At 44.1% G+C, this 18,784-nt stretch overlaps 1 protein-coding gene and 1 long non-coding RNA gene across 4 annotated transcripts in view; one reads left to right on the top strand and one right to left on the bottom strand.

Annotated features, from left to right (window-relative positions):
* LOC139808501 (uncharacterized) overlaps positions 1-18,784 on the top strand; it is a 56,125-nt gene that overhangs the window by 977 nt on the left and 36,364 nt on the right. The window contains exons 1-3 of one of the 3 annotated variants that reach the window (XM_071770554.1): positions 6,945-7,267; positions 7,946-8,993; positions 14,278-15,309. In XM_071770554.1, the coding sequence (XP_071626655.1) occupies positions 7,222-7,267; positions 7,946-8,993; positions 14,278-15,309 (2,126 nt within the window). In that variant the 5' untranslated portion in view covers positions 6,945-7,221. Of the gene's footprint in view, positions 1-6,944; positions 7,268-7,945; positions 8,994-14,277; positions 15,310-18,784 lie in introns of those variants that run through there. The other 2 variants (XM_071770553.1, XM_071770555.1) reach the window with 2 other exon arrangements.
* LOC139808511 (uncharacterized) overlaps positions 1-18,784 on the bottom strand; it is a 35,426-nt gene that overhangs the window by 3,434 nt on the left and 13,208 nt on the right. The gene's annotated exons all lie outside the window — the stretch shown is intronic.

The following is an 18,784-nucleotide window of genomic DNA, read 5'->3' as shown; positions in this document are numbered from 1 at the left end:
TTATTTTGAAATAAAATGTATAAATAAGTTAAGTATGCGGGGTAAAAGAAACGTGTATGTGTAAAAAGAAAAACTAACTTGAGACTATCGATAATGATACTAATAAATTGGAGCAACGAATGAGGTATGAAAGCATAACGCGGTTGTTGATGCATAAATTTCGAGATAAATTTATAGATTAAAGAGTGATTTATTTAAATTCGCAAGGTACAATATAATCCGGACGTTTCGGGTCCACATTGAGCCGTCTTCAGCGGTGCAAAAATTAGTAAAAGCTTGTATTTAATTTCTCTGTTATAAGCCAAAATGAGCGCTTCGAAATTGGGAAGTCAAAAAGTCAATCCGTTTTATATTGAGACGTTGAACAATACGTTTATGTAAAAAAAAAACAAACTTTTTAGTAGACCGAGTTCTGTCGATTTCTACCGATGTAGATTAAACTTTAATCTCGGTTCAAGTTACTTCTTATCTTTTTCTAGTTCTGAGAGTTAAAATTCCAGAAAGAGAGATTAAAGATCGACCTAATGTCCGCGTAGATCGAAACCTGAGACTACGACCATATTACTTTCTCGCGATTAATAATGCATGGCCAACTCGGTGACGCAGTAACCGGAAGCTCTTTCGGTTTTTAAGTGCTTTCTCGCTTTTATGTGACACACATAGCTGCGCATTTCCGCAATATTCGATACGCGTTTCTTTCAAGCGGCGGCGCGCGGAGCTTTTGATAAACTTGCAATAAAAATATTCGCGTGATAAGCGAGTCGCAAAAGCCTGCAAGCTGTGACCTTCGTTCCTACGAAGGGAGGGGAAGAGAGAGAGAGAAAAAAATAGCAAATTGCGCGCGCTCGAAAAGGAAATTGAGTCTTCTGAATTGCGTTTACACATGTTTTCAACGGCCAGATGTGTGCGCCAGTGGAGGAGATGCTCGGGAGTAGTTGACCTTCGAGTGCCGCGTCGATGATCCTAAAGAATCTACCTCAGCTCCGGTGAATGTCAAACGCCGTACGACATCTTTAAATTCTCGGGAGCAACATACCATTTATCTTGTTCGTCTAATATTTAACTATTTATCTCATTAGTCTAATATTAAATATTAATATTAGATTACTGTCCTTGCCGATTTATTCCTAATTATCAGCCTTCCTTCCGGGTATTAATTACACATACATTGCTTCCAAACGAAAAAATCAACTTCGTATTACATCTATATACTTTTTCATTTACTGTATAAATTTCGCGCCTATATACTGTTACTTTGTAAATTACTTACGCAGACGTTGAATTGTATTTTTTTTAAAGAAGAGTCAGTAATTCGTTTTATTAACATCGTGCTCTATACTTTACTTGTACATCATGCTCCTAATTGCAATTTCTTAATTGCTGCAATGACCGATCGCCTCGATTACTCGCGAAAGGTAGCGGAGTCGTGGAGTTAGGAGGGACAGCAGGTGATATACCCCCCTTGTTTATTATTTCGTTGCTGCACGTGTTTTCAACGTTTACGACCCGCGATCCGGCTGCGCGCGCTATTTGCTCAATGTACCGAAACTAAATGTTTTGCTTTGACGCGGAGATTGAAACGAACAAAAGTTTTGCATCAGTCTCTGTCGAAACTGCTATCACCTTTGTTTATGAATGGCTCCTCACATTTTCGTTCCTCGGACTTCATCGTCAGAATTACAATTTGCCGACGATTCGAAAGCGAAGAAGCATCGGCGTAAACGCTTTTACGACCACTTAACATTTTAGAACGAGCTATTCCGAACACCGTTCGTCTTATCTCAAGATGGTAAGGTTCGTACATTAAATCTCCAAACTTGAGATACAATCATTTCACAATAAAAATGAAAGTTTTAAAGGACCGAGTCGAAAGAGTGATGATAAAACTCTATTATCTATGATATTTATTTATTTTGTACATTTTACACATTTCAATCGTTTTAATTTGGAATGGACTAATGGTAGCGATTTGCCGGAAATTTTGACAGAAATTAATACTAAGTATTTTGTATTAGGAAAAATCAACGTAATTTATTTATTATTAACATAGACGCATAGACGCGATATAATAGTATAGGTAAGTATGAACTCTATAAAAGACACACTAGGGTGATGGATCGAAAAATTAAATTGCCTTGCTCAGTTATGCTATTAGTAATTTATTTTTAATTTTTATTTTTTTATGAACTAAAAACATATATTTGTTAAGCAATAAATTAAAAAGAAATAAAAAAATTAATTTTTGGATGAAATATTGCAAAATAAATATGTTCTCGTCGTAAAAAAGCTTATTGTCAATAAGATTTCGTGGTTTCCAAGCGTCTGATGTAAATATAATTTTGGCGGCATTTTAATTCTTAATTATCGTGATCGTGACTTTTTAAAAAATGAAATAATTGTTAACGAAATGACGGTCATTTAAAGTTAATGGTTAATTATCTCAGTTGAAATTTACACAAGCGATAAATGGAAAATACTGATTAAATTAATGAAATAAAAAAATGCAGATAACTTTCAAGTCACATGTTGTTATAGAAGATTAAAAAACACTGCCTGCATTATTTGTCACCGTAGCCTAATCAATTATGATGCATTTTTAACGACGCTGTAATTACGACGCGTCGACGTAGTTCGATGACAGAGGCGTTGCCTTTCCGAACAAAGAGACAATTCCAGGCCTTGTTCACGATATACCAAATCATCAACTGCGCATATGATCCCGCACTCGTTATCCGAGTCGCGTGTTAATGTCGATATTTTTACGTTCTGGCCGATTGTAAAACGCAGGCCCGAGTGCGAGCAATCAAGGCTACCAAACGACTCTATATAGAGTTGAGCGTAAACTGTCGTAAAACGAGCAATTTTCAATATTTTTTCGAATTACGTTGAGGCGGCGCAAATTACAGGCGGCGCGTCTCGCGAGGCTAAAGGCATTTCTAAAATAGAAATAGCGACGAACGGCGGTAATAAGTCTTGAGGTGCACGAGGATGCGGAAAAAGGCGCGCGCTAGGAAGCGATTCGATGCGACGTGAGTGCATTCTTGAAACGTGGGAGCGACTCCCGGCGCGCTGCAATAAAAGGCTATACAGGGTGTCTCCGGCGTCGCATTCTTTTTCCCTAAGCTATACACGGAAAGAATGGTTTCGCCGAAGTATATAAAAATTAAACCAGATACAGATCTGAAAATAATTATGTTGAACCATCTCAAAATAATTATGTTGGACGTTCGGGCGTGATAATATTGCGAAAGTTTTAACGCTCTAGCAACCAAGCTAGAATCCAATATAATTATTTAGTTGGTTCAACATAATTATTTTCAGATCCGTTATCTATCTTAGTTTTTTAATACTTTAGCAAAATCGTTTTTTCCATGCGAAGTATATAAAAATTATGCACAGATATAAAAATAATTTCCAACGAGTTGAACAATTTGAAATTGCAAACAATTGTAATTTCACACAGGTTAACGAGTGTCGCGCGAGAGGTGAACGTGTAACTGACAATGAGATGTGAAAGCTATATTCTGTCGAACTTTTCAAATTTAATTCCCTCTTTCAGCTGTCAAACCGTCAGGCGGAGCTCATTGTTGAAATGAATTTTAACAACCGGCGACGTTCGCTCGCGAGTCGGAAGGAAGCGTGACCCCTCGGCACACCCTGTACACGCCGAGCGCTTAGGAGCGCGTGTCGGGCGTGTATATGACGGCCCGCCCCGCTCTCCCGCGTGGCGCGATTAAAAGTTCAACGAACCGCGGCGGGCGATTCGCGGTATATGATTGTCTCTCTCCCTTCATTGATCACCGCGTCATGATGACCGGTTGGCTCGGTCGTCGATGAGTCAGACGGTGCAGTTCCCCGCGTAGCGCGGTTCCCGGTATATCCGACGAGGCTTCGGAAAAGTCGATCTCGTGCAGACACGCGGAGACGCGCCGCCCCGCCGCGCCGCCGAGGATTGCGTTAATTATCGTCGAGAAAGTACCGTTCGCGCAATATGTATCCTCGCACGCGAAGCGTAAACCGCGCGCGCGTTATCCGCGTCGCTCGCCGTCAATTCCATTCGGCGTTCTTTCTTTCCCAACGGGGCTTCTTCTGGAAACGCGGAGATCCGACTCATCCGACCGACCGATTCGCTTCACTCTCATTAGTCAGGCATTAGACGCCTGTCCTCCGTTGATGGACTTTCGCGAATAGGCGCAAAACGACAAAACTATAATTCATATGTGGTGAAAGCGCTGTGCGTGCGAACTTACTTTTTTCTTTTATCTATAACGAGCGTCCACTGCGAAGCCTCCTACATCCTTCAACGACGCTTCCGACCACGATTATCGTCAAATTGCTTGTATTTATGTGTGCAGTAAAAAAAAACGATGTAAATTTGCGACCTTTACTTTAGTATGTCACGATATAATAATATAATTCAGTATTTTTTCGAATCGCAAACAGCAAACAGCGTGAAATATTGCAACAGATAGTTATATAATAAAATTATCGCGATAGCATTGGTAAACTAAAAAATATAATAATTGTCATTTATTACGATAATTAACGTCTGCACTGTAAAATATTAAAGGATGAAATTTAAATCAATACTTTGAATTAACTAACACTTTTAACTACTATATATATCGAAATTTATTATTTTAATCTTATTAGTTTAATTAAGTTAATGTTGTTTTAGTTAAATTAATGACATATTGATTAGGAGAGTAGTGGCGACTTATAGAATTAGGGTTAAAATTACTTAAAATTACTCAAATTGAGTATAATTTGCCACTACGAATTTAATAGTGTAGTTTAATTCTTAAAATCCAACGATTGCTCGCGAGCTGCACAAGTTTTTTCCTCGCGGCACGTTATTAGCTCTATTAGCCGTAAAGTCCTACTCCGTAATTGATTAGTGTTGCAACTTGTGATTAACTCTCCCGTAAGTGGCGCAGGGAAATAACTCTTGGAATACCATTAACACATATAACGTTATAGTTATTGTTTCGCATTGCGAGTCTCACATGGTCTCGCGAAACGAAGATTCCGGCGCTATTGTTTTTAAGCGTCCTCCCCCTCGGGATGTCTCGCGTGTGCGCTCTTAAAATTTCTCACCGGCTAACAAGGGCGATTTTTCTTAATTCACGTGTAGAAATTATGATTATACTTAACCTTCCGGTAGTCGCACCTCGATCTTTCGCATCTGACAAGAGAACGCGCACGAATATACGTGACGACATGTCTCATCAAGGCGGTACACGTCGTATTTTATCCACGTATTTTATAATGGTCGGAAACGAGAAAATCTCCTCGACGACCTACGCTCTTGTTAGAGAACACGTTGCGAATAATATTTGAAATAAAATTCAATAAAGACGTAGTTCGAGATTTCTCGGGAGAGTCGGAACTGGTCGGAACTCCGTCAATTAAATCGTGACTCGCATCTTTCATTAAATTCACCTGCAGTTTAATTTAACGCGACGGGTATTCTCGTTCGTTAAGTTTTATTGAAAACGAGGGAAAGTTCTTCGTATACTTGAAATTAAAAACTCAGTTTTTTTTTTGCTTTCGGGATACGCATACGAATTAGTTTCCCTCGCTGTTATTCCGGAGCGTCTTGGTACATAGAGAGTAGACACAGACGGCGGCGACTTTGTTAATTCGTGGAGTCGAACGTGAGTGGAATGACAGAGAGAGAGAGAGAGAGAGAGAGAGCCGCCGGCCGAGTAATTGTATACAATTACATCATTTGTTTGCTTTCTGGCCGGCCGTGGGTCGTGAGAACGGGGTCTAACCGAGCGTTTAACGGGCGACGAATAAATTTGCGTGGACGTTAAGCGAAGTCATAACACCTGTGCGCGCACACGCGCGCCGGCGGTAATTAATCAGCCCGAGCGCGACGGCTGAAACGTCCAGCGGATTCATCGGTTCGCAAATTCCGAGTTCCTCGGATTATTTGTAGGATTATTTATGTATTTATTTACTTACGTTACTCTTCGCAGAACGTTTGAGCGCCGGATAATTAGTAACGCTAATTAGCTTCGACGCTTGTTAATTTCTTGAAATTGTTAATTGGTGGCGCGTGGACATTAATCAGTGGAAGGACGCACCTTGATGGGGCGCCCGCGAAAAATTTACCTTGTCGAGGAAACGGCACGTACGATTGGGAACGTCGTCAAGATCGTTACGAATTCGTGACACTGCTGTATGCTAACGAATTGGCGATTATTCGACCGATATAATGCATCGATACGGCGCCGCGGCGACTCGTTTGCGGCGTGCACACTTAATTCGCGGTGACTAGACGATATTTTACCTAGACGGGAATACATTATTCGTTAGTGGTTTACGAGCCGTACCTAATGAAGTGCGAGTATCGCGACTGTGCCACGCGATGGTTTCGCTTCGCGTCCGAACTCCTTCGAAGGAAGTGAAAAAAGAAACCGTTTCCATCAGCGGAAACATCAGCGGAAAGGGATACGTTGCCGGTATGTGGACGCAGTTTTCTCATTGACGTCTCTGAAAAAAGCGCGTGTTTTGTGCTCGCGTTAGCGAAATGACATCCGAGAGAAGCTGTGCCGGATTTCTTATTCGGACTTCTTATCAGTAATCGGAGAGAAGAAATCTTGCGATACGCGCTTAATGATACAGAGCTGCTTCGAATATGATATACAGCGGGGATCGGTGAAAGTTGGGGAAATTGGAAAATAGTGAAAAAAAAATCGGGACGGCAATCAGAAAAGCTTGCCGCATCGACAAGTTGTTGCAAATTAGAACGTGAAATAATTCAGTCGTCAAACATATCGTGCGCAATGCAATAAAACGTAATATATATTCCGCGTGTGTTACAATATGTAACGTCGCAAAATATTCAAACTTGAGCGAGTGTATTAAATGTTGGCCAACAAAGCCAGCGTTCGACGTCGCGACATTTCCCGACGACACGGTACTTACAAAGTTGCGAAAGAGGAGGCCGGGCGGTTTACGCGTCGTGGAGTTATAAAAAATGAAAGCCGAAATCGCGCGCCGTCACCGTTCGTTGCTAAACGCACCCGACGCGACGCGTCGCGCATCGCTCACTTAGCATCTTGCCGTTAATCGTCGCCGATGATTTACGAACACTTATAATGATAGTGTTGTCTCTTCTTCCTTGGATCTCAGTCGTCTCTTCATCCCGATGCGGACCAGCGAGCGAGCGAGCGATACCGCGAATGTGACACGGTCACGAATCTCAGTGACATGGCGGGCATACTTTTGCACAACCTTCTCCGATATATACGGAACGGTGAGTCAGTCGGATAGAAAGAGAAAAAGAAAGAGAGAGAGAGAGAGAGAGAGAGAGAGAGAGAGAGATTGGGGAAATGGCGCGACGGATTAGCTTGATGTCTGTGGGAGGCTCGAGAATCGAGCGAGATGGTCCTGCGGCGGTCAATCGTCGAGAGAACTGCGCTTCTCTCTGGTTTACGACCAGAGATTTCTTGGTCGGGTCAGGCGAATCTAGGACGAGTTCATAAAGTTGCAATGAAAAACCGCCGACACACTTCGGAAATTAATCTGATCATCTCGGATGACTCTCGAGGTGTAATCGTTGGTTTAAATCAGGTAGTGGTCAACGTAGATATCGCGCGAGTCAACCACGCGTACACGATTCTTTCATAAGCACTTGGTTCATATCGCAAATACTTGCGACGTGGAAATAATATACGCTAGCATAATATAGGAAATATAGATTGATTTTTAATAAATTATGTATAAAACGCATGTATATTTTTTAATTAGAATGTGTGAGTTAATTGTAATAAAATGAAAATTGTAGTTTTTCTGATAGCATTGGAGATATATTTGTTTTTTATATTATTATACTATTATTTTTTAGCTATATTGAATGAGGAAAAATTTCCGTCCTTGAACGGTGCATCGCTCGTTTAATATCAATTAACGGAAGCGCTCTTTATCGTTGCAGGTGTAAATCGTCGCAAAATGGCGTCCAACGAGGATGGCGATCTGATCGATCTTGGAAACGATGCGTGCGTACCGCGGGTCACAGTGGACGATGCAACGCCCGACGAACAGGAGCATCTGCTGGACGTATGTCCCCCGAAATTGGAGCAGAAACTCTCTCTCACCCGTCAGCAAGAGCGAGTGCTGAACAGCATCGATAAGGGTGACATCTTGGTGACCTTGGGCCACGATCAAGTGGTACCGATCCGCAAAAGGATCGACGTGGTCTCGTCAGACACGATCAAGCGGGTGCGCGACATCACTAGGAATTTAGAGCCGGTTATACGGATCAAGACTTGCTCGGACATCAACGAGGAGGCTCAACAGGATACGGTGGACCACGCGACGATATCGAGCTGCGAAAGAACGAGGGGAGCCTCGACGGCGAGACACGAGGACGAGACATACGAGACGCGGGAAATAAACGACGCTTTCGATTTCCTCGCCGAGCACGACGACAACGAAGACCAAGCGGAAACGAGCTGCGGTCGCGCGAGGAACGAGAACGTCGACCCGAATCGCACGACATCCTCCGTGCGTCTCTCGATCGGGGGGAAAGAGGATAGGGTCAGTTACCCCTTCGAGTCGTCGTCCAGGACCTCGGACGAGGAAACGAACGGTAGAAGCGACGTGGAGGAGACGAAAGGCGCCGTCACGCCGAGCGAGTACAATGTCCAGCCGGACGACGATCCGGTCTACAAATCGTTGCCAAATTCGAACAAGTTTCGCGAGGACAGTTCGCCCAAGGATAGATCCGTTTCCATCGAATCGGAGCCTCGCGCGAGAGTCGTTCTCAAGAGACGCGGTCGAGAGGACGCCTTCGAGCGCGGAAGCAAAAGGCGTTCCTTTCAAGAGTCGCATCGTAAGTCGTGGACGGAAGGGACGAGCCTAAACTCGAGCTTTTTTACCGATGGGCTTCCTGGCATCGATAGATCCACCAGTCTTAAGGAATATCGCTGCGTACCGTCGATTTCCAACGTCGATCGTGGGGCGGCCAGCTTTCTCACGAGGTACGATTGCTTCCGTTGTTACATTTTCATCCTTTTCTCACGCAAGGAGTTTTTGAACGTACTTTACGTCACGATAGAATTACGCCTGATTTTATAAGGATTACCTAATATTCCTGTGTAAATTAACAATTTTTTAAAGAATTTAATATTAAAGTCACACAAGAATTATTTATGAAAAAAATATCTAGTCTTAACGCAACTTTGGTGATTGTTGAAAAATAAAAATAATTAATTTTTACGGCAGATAACTTGATTAAAAATTCGACAAATCTAGTCATCCAGTTTCTCTTATTAATTCATGCCGATTAGAAAGTATACAAGTATTTTAATCGAATTATAATCGCGTTTCCCAACTTCCCACTGCGAAGACCGTGATGTTTTTGTAAGAAATTCCTTCTTAGCTTCTCGTATTCGGCTAAAATATCTCCACCTGTCTTTGTAGCGGCTTCTCACGGTGAGCAAGCTCGTATTCTTAGACCGATGCAAGAATTCGCGTAGGTAGAATGCATTGGCAGGAAAGCGCGCTTTCGTGCCGGAAGTATTTACATAGGCTCGAGCCTAACGAGCGTGCAAACTGTTTCGATTCAGATTCGCTCGACGTCTTAGCGACGATGAGAAACGACGCGGGGTCTCGTCGATCGAAGTTAGGGACACTGACAATGAAAATGCAGATCCTCTTTGACGGCCTCAAACGCATTATACGTATGCTCTACCTTTCAAGCGTACCTGTTAAGCATAAGTGCAAGCTCGAGAGTTTTAGAGAGCCGCTCTCTTAGCTGATGGCAGACCTTTGAAGCGGCTGGCGCTCTGAGGTGAACTCGGAACATTCGTTGAAAATCACTCTCGATTTTTTAATTAAAAATTTCACGCCGGATCCAGTCGTGCGCGCTTACACACGGAACACTTTTTCTTTGCCTTCTTAATTGAAGAATTGAGAGTCAGGAGACTGCTTAAATTTGAAATTTTACTCTCTCCGGAGATAGTAAAACTTTCTAACGGGCCGCGGGATCGGAACGATAGTGTGAACATTCGGAATCTAAAGGCAAACGCGTCGCTCTCGCCTGAAAAAGAAAAAAAATTATCACGGTCAAGCCGTAGAACGGTAGAAGTAAACGACATCGTGTAAGCGAATGGATTTTCACGGATGATTTGCGCTACGGTATCGCGCGTGCATTCGCGTAAGCACACGGACATGCGATGACTCAAGAAGCCCTCCCGGTATCGAATTGAACCACACATGGAACGCTTCGGAGGGATGGAACATTACGTATGACACGTGAAAGCGGAAAATTCTGGTCCCAGCGCGCGGTACGCAATAACGCACATTATACGAGCAATTAACGATAAACGATGCGGAGATATGAGAAGAAAAATAGTTCTATTTTTATAGCATTTTAATAGCCATATATATTTCCGCTGTACCCTTTTTTCCGTAATGAAATAATACATGAGAATAAAATATCGTTGTTTTTGATAATATATGAAGGAGCTGTTACTATTCTGTATATATACGTCTACTTTTTTCTCGCGGGGGAAGGGGGAACGGAAAATTAAAATACTAATCCTCGCCACCTCGTAACGTATCGTAATTCCCTGTAATTCGCTTCCGTTTGCTCATTAACGTCGCGTTCCAGAAGCGATTCCACCTTTGTATCCGTGGTGTCTTGTAATAACAGCGAAACGGCCGCTTTTGTTCCGCGCGCATAGGAAATAATTAATCACAATAGACGGAGCGGTAGTGATACGCGCAAAGAGAGCCTTTGTCGCCCATTATAACGCGACTGCGATATCGTCGTCTGATATGGGCGCGTCGAGAAAGGGCACGACCGCGTTTAGAAAGTCACTCTCCGGATTAATCCGCGAATGAGCGTCTGAGCGAAACGCCGTGATACTTGTCGGAGATGCGAGTTGTGAGACGAGGTGGATAAGTATACAAAGACAAGATAAAAGAACCGAGATATAACGCAATATAAAAGTAAGAATACACGGAGGAGAAACAAATCTCTCCTCTCCTGGAAAGGACAAGAGGTCTGTGAGCTGAAAATTCATTTGTTGAAAACACAAAGCAAGGCACATCAAGTCGCTTTCGAAATAAATTCGATAAGTATATAAGATGTCCCATTTTATTTTTCCCAGGCGAATTACGCGAAAATTGAGTCCGGCAGGTAAAAAATATTTCAGGTAGAAATTTTATAGTCTGGATACAACCTTTTTGTGAAACGTTTTTGCTAAATTCAGCTCGCAGACTGAAAAGTAAAATAGAGAGAGGACACCCCGGTGATAAATTAGAATATAAATCCAAATGTAACGCACACGAAGATCCTCAATGTTCTCTCTCTCTCATACTGACAATAAGTTTTTATTTTAAGAGATATTATATCAAAGATACAGCTCTGTTTATAATTGCAATTGCAAACGGATTTATCGCGTTATTAATACCTAAATCATCATTTAGAAACCTAAGTTTACTTACTTTATTCGATAAATTCTGAAACCTATTTTACAACGTAAAGCTGCACTATAGCGAGGAGATTATTTTGTACAAAAAACACGATATCCGCGTCGGAAAAAATTTTCGGGCCGATGAAGGGTCGACGACAGAACAGCGATATTGTTATCGATAGACAGACCCGCTGGGAAAGGGCATGACCGCATTTAGAAAGTCGGTCCGCGGATTGATACGCGAACCGCCGCGGGCGCTGCGAAAGCAATCGGGTCATCGGGCGCACGAACACACAACGGCCTCACCTCTCTCGCTCGTGCTTCCCCGCGTAGACACACGCGGGTTTCGAACAACAAATTTCAGTTGTTATATCGGCGAAACACTTCCCACGCGCGACTCGCGCACAATAAGGTGAGAGCCGTGCCATGTCGGTCGGACATTACGCATCCGGAAAGCCGCGCGTCGCAGTTATGCGCACTGCACCTTGTGACGAAATCCCTCAATGCCTCGCTGCACGTCTGCGATGCGAGGCAGTGTTCAAATGAAAAAAATCTGCAATTCGTAGTTCGGGAAAATTTGGAATTAATTAGGTAATTGGTACGAGATTGATGGAATAAGAAAAGGTACAGTTAATATAACTGTTGCGTAAATCGTCCATTCGCTTACAGATTTTTAAGTATGAAATCATGTTTGTGTGCCTGTATTTTACTTTTATGCCATAAATAATAATTTAAACCTACCTTTTTTGGCGGTTCTCGGTAATGCTATAAGATATTGAAAATTATCAAGCACATAACACTGCTAGATAATTTGCTAAATCTTAGCATAAAATCTTATTATCGTAGAAATTCTGAATCACTACGTGCCTTCTGTATAACGTCATGACCGACCGTTTTAGATTAAACGTAAGAATAAAGTAGGGAAAAAAGAAAGTACAGAGCAGGCACGAAGATTACAGTGGACAACCTAAAATTTTCATTTAAATAAAGAGAATAAATTCTGGACACAAATCAGCCATTTTGTAAAGAATATTATTTTAATATCTTGATTTTTTTCAAGCAGCACAATAAAGATAGCGAAAAAAAAAACAGTAGGTATTAATACTGTAGGAAACTGTAAAGCCGTTCTAAATAACTAAACGCAATTTTTTCTCTATATATATATTATATATATATATTTTTTAAGAGGATATAACGAAAGTCTTTTTCACGTATTTTTCTCGGAAAATGAATCCCTCCTATATAAAACAAATTATTCGAATATACGTATATTTAAATAACTTATTTTACATAATATAAAATGCGCGTGCGCGCGTTATCCACAAAATATAGCGCCAGTCACACTTTCTCACAATGTTCCCCTCTTGTCTCGAGGGACTTGAATCACTCTAACCACCATCTCCCCTTCACCCCCCCCCCCGGCCGCACACCTGCGAACAGCTCAAATGTTTCTGTGTTTCGAGGCACGAGGAGAAATTACCGAGCTTCTCCACCCACATTCCTACGATTATCCTCCCACAATTCGTAATCGCGCGACGTTCCCCGCCGAGACCGCGCCGAGAGCAGAAGCCACGCGGGTGGGGGGGGAGGGGGACGCGACACGACCAGGTACGCGCGGCTCGCGCTCCCACATGCATAGGGCGCGTAGTACGATTCACATCCTCTGTTATCCTTCGTCGTTCCCGGTGGTCGGGACGGATGTGGGGTGCGCACCAGGAATCCACGGGCCCCACGGGGATCGGCGTAGTCGGCGTAGAAATGCCTTCTGGCGCGCCGCGTTGGTTGCGCCGTGCTACAGGACATAGGTGTTCGCTCGCAGGCGTTGTGTTTCGTACCGGAAGTCACGGTGCACGGTATGGGGGTCGTGTGCGCGAGGCGTGGAGCCCGCGTTGAGGTGACATTTCTTCTTCCTCCCCGCGCTTATCCCTCCGTGACGCTTTTGGACCCCTCGAAGCGGCACGCGCTGCCTATACGACCGTGCGCGCGGGGAACAAGGAGTTTTTCTTTTTCGAGTGATATCTCTCTCTTTCGGGCTGTTCCCCGCACGCGTTCGACTGATTATCGTGGCTTTCCATCTCGTCCCGGGAAAGAGAGACGCGTGCGTAAAATCGGGGAGAGCACAACAGAGATCGGGGTCGTCGACCCGCCCCGTGCTTTGATACGGAAATTTTTAAAGTTCTGATAGAGAGAAAGAGAGAGAGGCGGGGAAACCTGTTGCTCCCGCGTAAAAAGGAGTTTGTTTGAACTCTCGACGCGAAAGACAATTTTTCTAATGTCAAGAGAACGACGTGACGTTGCCAAGAAATCGATCGGCTATTGTTATTGTTTGAGTAAGTGAGAAAAATAGTAGTTCAAGATAAAGCCTGAAACAATAAGGAAGTGAAAACACGACCGACCTGATACACAATCAATTAGAGAAAAGCAACATTTTTACGATCAGGACTGGATCTCGCCTAATAATATTATTCGTGTGAATTTTATGTACATTTTAAAGATTTATAAATATTTCAAATTAATGTATAAAATATTTCTAATTTTAAAAATTAAACGACACGAATCCCATCGATTTCAAACTTGTTATTGATCAATCAATATCGCCGATAATTATATAGATACTAACTGTAATTATTATGATCCTGTTTTTTTTTGTATATAGCTGCTAAAAGATACATGTACACTTTTCCGTTATACTTATTCTCCCGTATAATATCGGCGCAAAAAAAAAAAAAGAAAAGCTGCTTCGCCAGCATTCAGGTCGTACGCGTTCATCGGAGCGGTGATACCCGCATAATTCAACCCGGCCGAAGATTAAAACCCGCATTTTTTCCCTCTGTGTTTGCAGACAGCCACCGGAAGCGGAATCGGCGACCAGTCCGAGCGAGGACGTCTGCTCGGAAGGTTCCGAGGTGGATTGGTCGTGGCTCGAGGAAGTGGAGTACCTGCGGGCCGCGGAGTCGCTCGCGGCCGCCGGTGAACGTGGGGCTGGCGAACAGGGGGGGCGGGCGAGCGCTGCTGTGGCCCCCACCCGCGGGAGCGCGGGGCGCAGGCGCGGCTGCGAGCATCGCGAAACGGCGACGGGCCGCAGTGTCGCGATGTCCGTCACCGCGACGGCAAAGTCCCTAGCGGGTGGCGGCGGCACGCGGTGGTCACCCACCGGCGGCGCGCTTCTCCACGATCGTCAAAACAACGGTAACAACAATCGTCGCAGCGGCGGACGGCATCGCCGGCATCGCAACGTTAACGACAACAATAACGACGGCGACGATGACGACGACGACGAGGCCGCGGCAGCCGCGCGTTGCAACGCCACGAACGAGGCGGTCGATCGTGAAAATCGCGACGGCGCGACGACGACGACGACCGCCGTCGCCGCCGTCACCAGCTCGGTCGCCGCCGCCGCGAACTCGTGGATGCGCGCGTCCATGCGGCGTCTGCGTCATCTGCGACTACCCGAGGGCACGCAGCGCGCCGGTATCGGTAATAACGAGCCGGCCAATCGGCGCGCGGTCGTCGTCTCGGCGCCGAATTCGTTGCCGGACATCGCGCTGATCGCACCGGAGATCCTCGCCGCGCAGACCAACGGCACCGGCACTTCCGGCACGCTGCTCCGACCGTTGAGCGCGCCCGCGAGGAACGCGGGCGCGGGCGCCGCGACGCCGCGCCGCACCACCGGCCGACAATTCGCCGGCGGGAGATCGAGACGAGGCGCGCGTAATCGCGAGGTGTCGTCGCGGCAGGGCAGCCTCGGCTCCACGACCACGGCCAGCGACACCACCGCGTCCGGCAACACGACCTGCTCCAGCTCGTTCGGCGGGGCTTCCAGCAGCGCGCCTTCCAGCACGCCGACCAGCCCGCAGCGCACCGCTCCGAGAAGGTCAGTTTGCACGAGTTTTGTACATAATTGCTGCGTCTCTTGCGTTGCGAAAGCTCGCGGATTTTCTTCCGATAAAGATGCAGACGGATCGTTCGTGCTACTCCAGGCGTAAGATTCTTCACAGACCTAACGCGCGGGAACGTTGCGAGACCGTTTTTGAAGAAAAGAGATAAAAAAAACTGCAAACAATGCGTAATACGTGTGACACGAAGAATTTTTAGCTCCTAATTTACGAGGTAACGGGGTTGCGCCATTCGCCAGATAGGCATCGATATAAACGCGAGGCGCGGGATAGTGATCTCAGCTTGAATATTCTTTGTCACACTGGATGTGCAATATCCGGAGGAAACAAGTAAGGACAGACACCACGATGATCGATCAGGGTGTGTTCCAATACGTGGCAGACGCAATGATTTGAAGGATTCTTTTTAAATCCTTTTTTTAAAACGTGTAAAAAGTTCGATCTTTATGGCCGGCTGAATTTCTCCGGAGTCATCCCGTGTTCTTCTCTCTCGACCTTGCCTTAAGATCTCTTGCCGCATTCCCGCCGGAAGCGAGAGAACGTTAACGACTCGGTTGTTACACTTGCCGCTGCCCGTTCGAGCTTGACAATATACTCGCGCTTTGGCACCCTGTTTGCGCAATCGTGTCTAACGTCACTTCACGGTGTCCCGTCGTTAGGAAATTGGACTAGAAAATTTTCTACGCACGTCGCGGATTCCTCCTCCCCCGATTGTCCCCGATTAGACATGTTTCCACCTTGGAAATCAGTAATCCTTGCCACGCTTTTTGTTCGGGCGGTCGGCGTTCTTGCGGAGTTGGTACGTAATTGATTGGCAACGATATCAGAAACTGGATGTATTGACGATCCGTGAAGGACGCTACGCGTGTCTTGCTGTTTTGTACATCATAAATATTTCGACCCGCGCGCAAGAACAATTCGACTCGATCTGCTGTTCAGTGAAACATAAATTCGATTTTAAGAAATAAATAAATAAAACGAATTGACCAGATCGACGAACTGGATAGAAAGTTCCTAGCGATACAGAGATTTGCTTTAATAAATAACGAAAGAAAACTGTCATGAAAGATCGGCATCGATGTGCAAAGTATATGTAGAAACTTACAGTGGAAACGTAAAATGTTACAAAACTGTTTTTATATAGTTTTTTTTTATCTAACGGTTTTTGACATGCGTCACCGGTTGTGTTGTCATACATCTCGACTGCAGGATTCGTTCGTCAGTCCGCAGTATGTCAGAACATCCCGTTTCGCCATCTCGCTTCCTCTCTCTCGTTTCTCTTTCAGATATTTCGAGCTACGTTCTATCAGTGACACTATATATCACTTTAACTCGTACAGTCGACAGAATCCGCGTTAAAACGCCGTTGATGGCGAACACGTGCTTAACCGGTCATTTTTAATTGTCCCGGAAATTAAGCAACACCGGTAACCCACATAAAATCCGATAATAAATTTATCAGTCGTCCGGAGGTAACTGTAAATCATGCTCCGTTTCCCACGATAGGCTTAACACGAGTCCCATTTACGATTGATACTAAATCGACGAACGATGGAGTCTCGATATTACGCTCATATTCGTAACAGACACCTTGTCAGCGACTCTGATCAAACATAAGCCACGTGTGAAACGTAATTTATCGTGCCGAGATGAAACGGCAAATATTTATAATCCCGAAAGATTTACTGCCATTAGTCTTCCGAGTACTTTCTGTTGGTATCACACTTTGCTTTATTTATGATGTTATATAAAATTGTTCTTGGATGATAATAATGACGAGCGCGAGATATATCTCGATTCGCAAACGATTCGACGTCTCACGGGAAATAATTTTGCTCGAATCATATCTTGAAGAATGAAATTTAAATTAATACCTTTCAGTTAAATAACATTTTGCTATTTTTGACTACCATGTGTGCCGAAATTTATTATTTTAACATAAAACAGTATTATTTTAGCTTAATTCTTTGGTTTAATTAAATTAACGACATATAATTGAGTAAGGGCAGTGGCGACCTATAGAATTTATAAATAAATAAATAAATAAATAAATAAATAAACTTTATTGTCTAACTAAATGGTCAAATTGAGTATAATTTGACACTACGAATTGAACAGGGTATAATAGCCAAAATTTGAAGTATCGAACGCGGATAATAAGCTCGTAACAATCCGATTGATCAATCAACTCGATTCGCCGTAAGGAATCGCGTGAGGTCGGAGATTTCGTCAAGACCGCGAGAGGGTCGACGATCTCGAGCGTCCAGAGATTGTTTCGCCGCCGATGAACCGTGTAACCTGTTGCGCAATCCGCTCTCCTGAGCAAGCAGCAAAATCTGTCGGGGATGACGGAAGGAGACGGCGACTTACGCGCCGGTTTTTCCGCACGTGCACAGCGTGAGAATGAAAAGCAGTGGCGACTCTCATAAACGTTTCATCGCGATGTCTATGTGCCTATCAGTAATTCGAGTTAATCAATAATTGGAGGCCGAGAACGACGAGAGATCTCTGGCTCTTACGATCGGTGTACTCCAGCAAAGAATAGCGCGTTCAACGAAGACTTCTCAAAGCCTTCAGACGTACCGCGAACCTATCGAAATATCGATGAAATCTCGATTTAGCAAGGTAGGCACGTGCGGAACACGGTTCATGCATCGAGCAGGATTAACAGGATCGACGGCCATCTGCGAAGCGCGCGCGACTCCTTTTCACCCGAGGCGGACGAGCGCGGTGATTTCGATCGGTTCGAGTTCCCGCGGAGTCCATAAAACGGCTTCCCCCTGTCAATGAACCGTGCCGAGCTGTTCCTGCCTTCGTGGAAGCCGCGATTATCCCGGTATATCGAGCTCTCGTCGATAGCGGAGAGCCCAAAGAATCCTCGATCGTTCCCTTCGGACGGTCGATCGTCGATCGCGAATTATACTCTCTCTCATTAAGAATTTCAACGCGATTAAAAACGCGCCGTGATTATCCTCGTGTATCTCACGTTTCTGCAATTTAATCCGTCCCATATTTTCGTAGAATAATGAATCCTATATTTTCGAGGGATAACAAATCCGATTACGGCGTAGCGGAATAGTTGAAGAATACGTATGTTGGCGATATCCACGTTGAATCTTATTTCGATACTTACTGCAGGAATTATTTTTCATAATTATATCGAATAGTGTTACGGAAGTCAAGATACCCCGTATCTCTGATTAATTTTTTAGAGTATTCGAAAATAAGCAAGTATTTGTAATATACGTGCTGTTGAAAATTGATATAATTTCTCCTCCGCGAAATTTTAATCGACTGCATCTCTTTCTGGCGGTTTTTTAATTAATTTTGAAATAAAATATCTTGATATATATCCGTATATTTCAAGACTATTAAGGTAAAAGCTGAAATTATGCGAGGCAATACGTATTCCAATTTATTTGCATTTGTAAAATCGCGTTTCGCGATGTGTGT

This window comes from Temnothorax longispinosus, chromosome 2, assembly GCF_030848805.1.
Source record: "Temnothorax longispinosus isolate EJ_2023e chromosome 2, Tlon_JGU_v1, whole genome shotgun sequence".
Classification (NCBI taxonomy): Eukaryota; Metazoa; Arthropoda; class Insecta; order Hymenoptera; family Formicidae; genus Temnothorax; species Temnothorax longispinosus.
The sequence above is the reverse complement of the archived record's forward strand: the minus strand, read 5'-3'. Positions and strand labels throughout refer to the sequence as shown.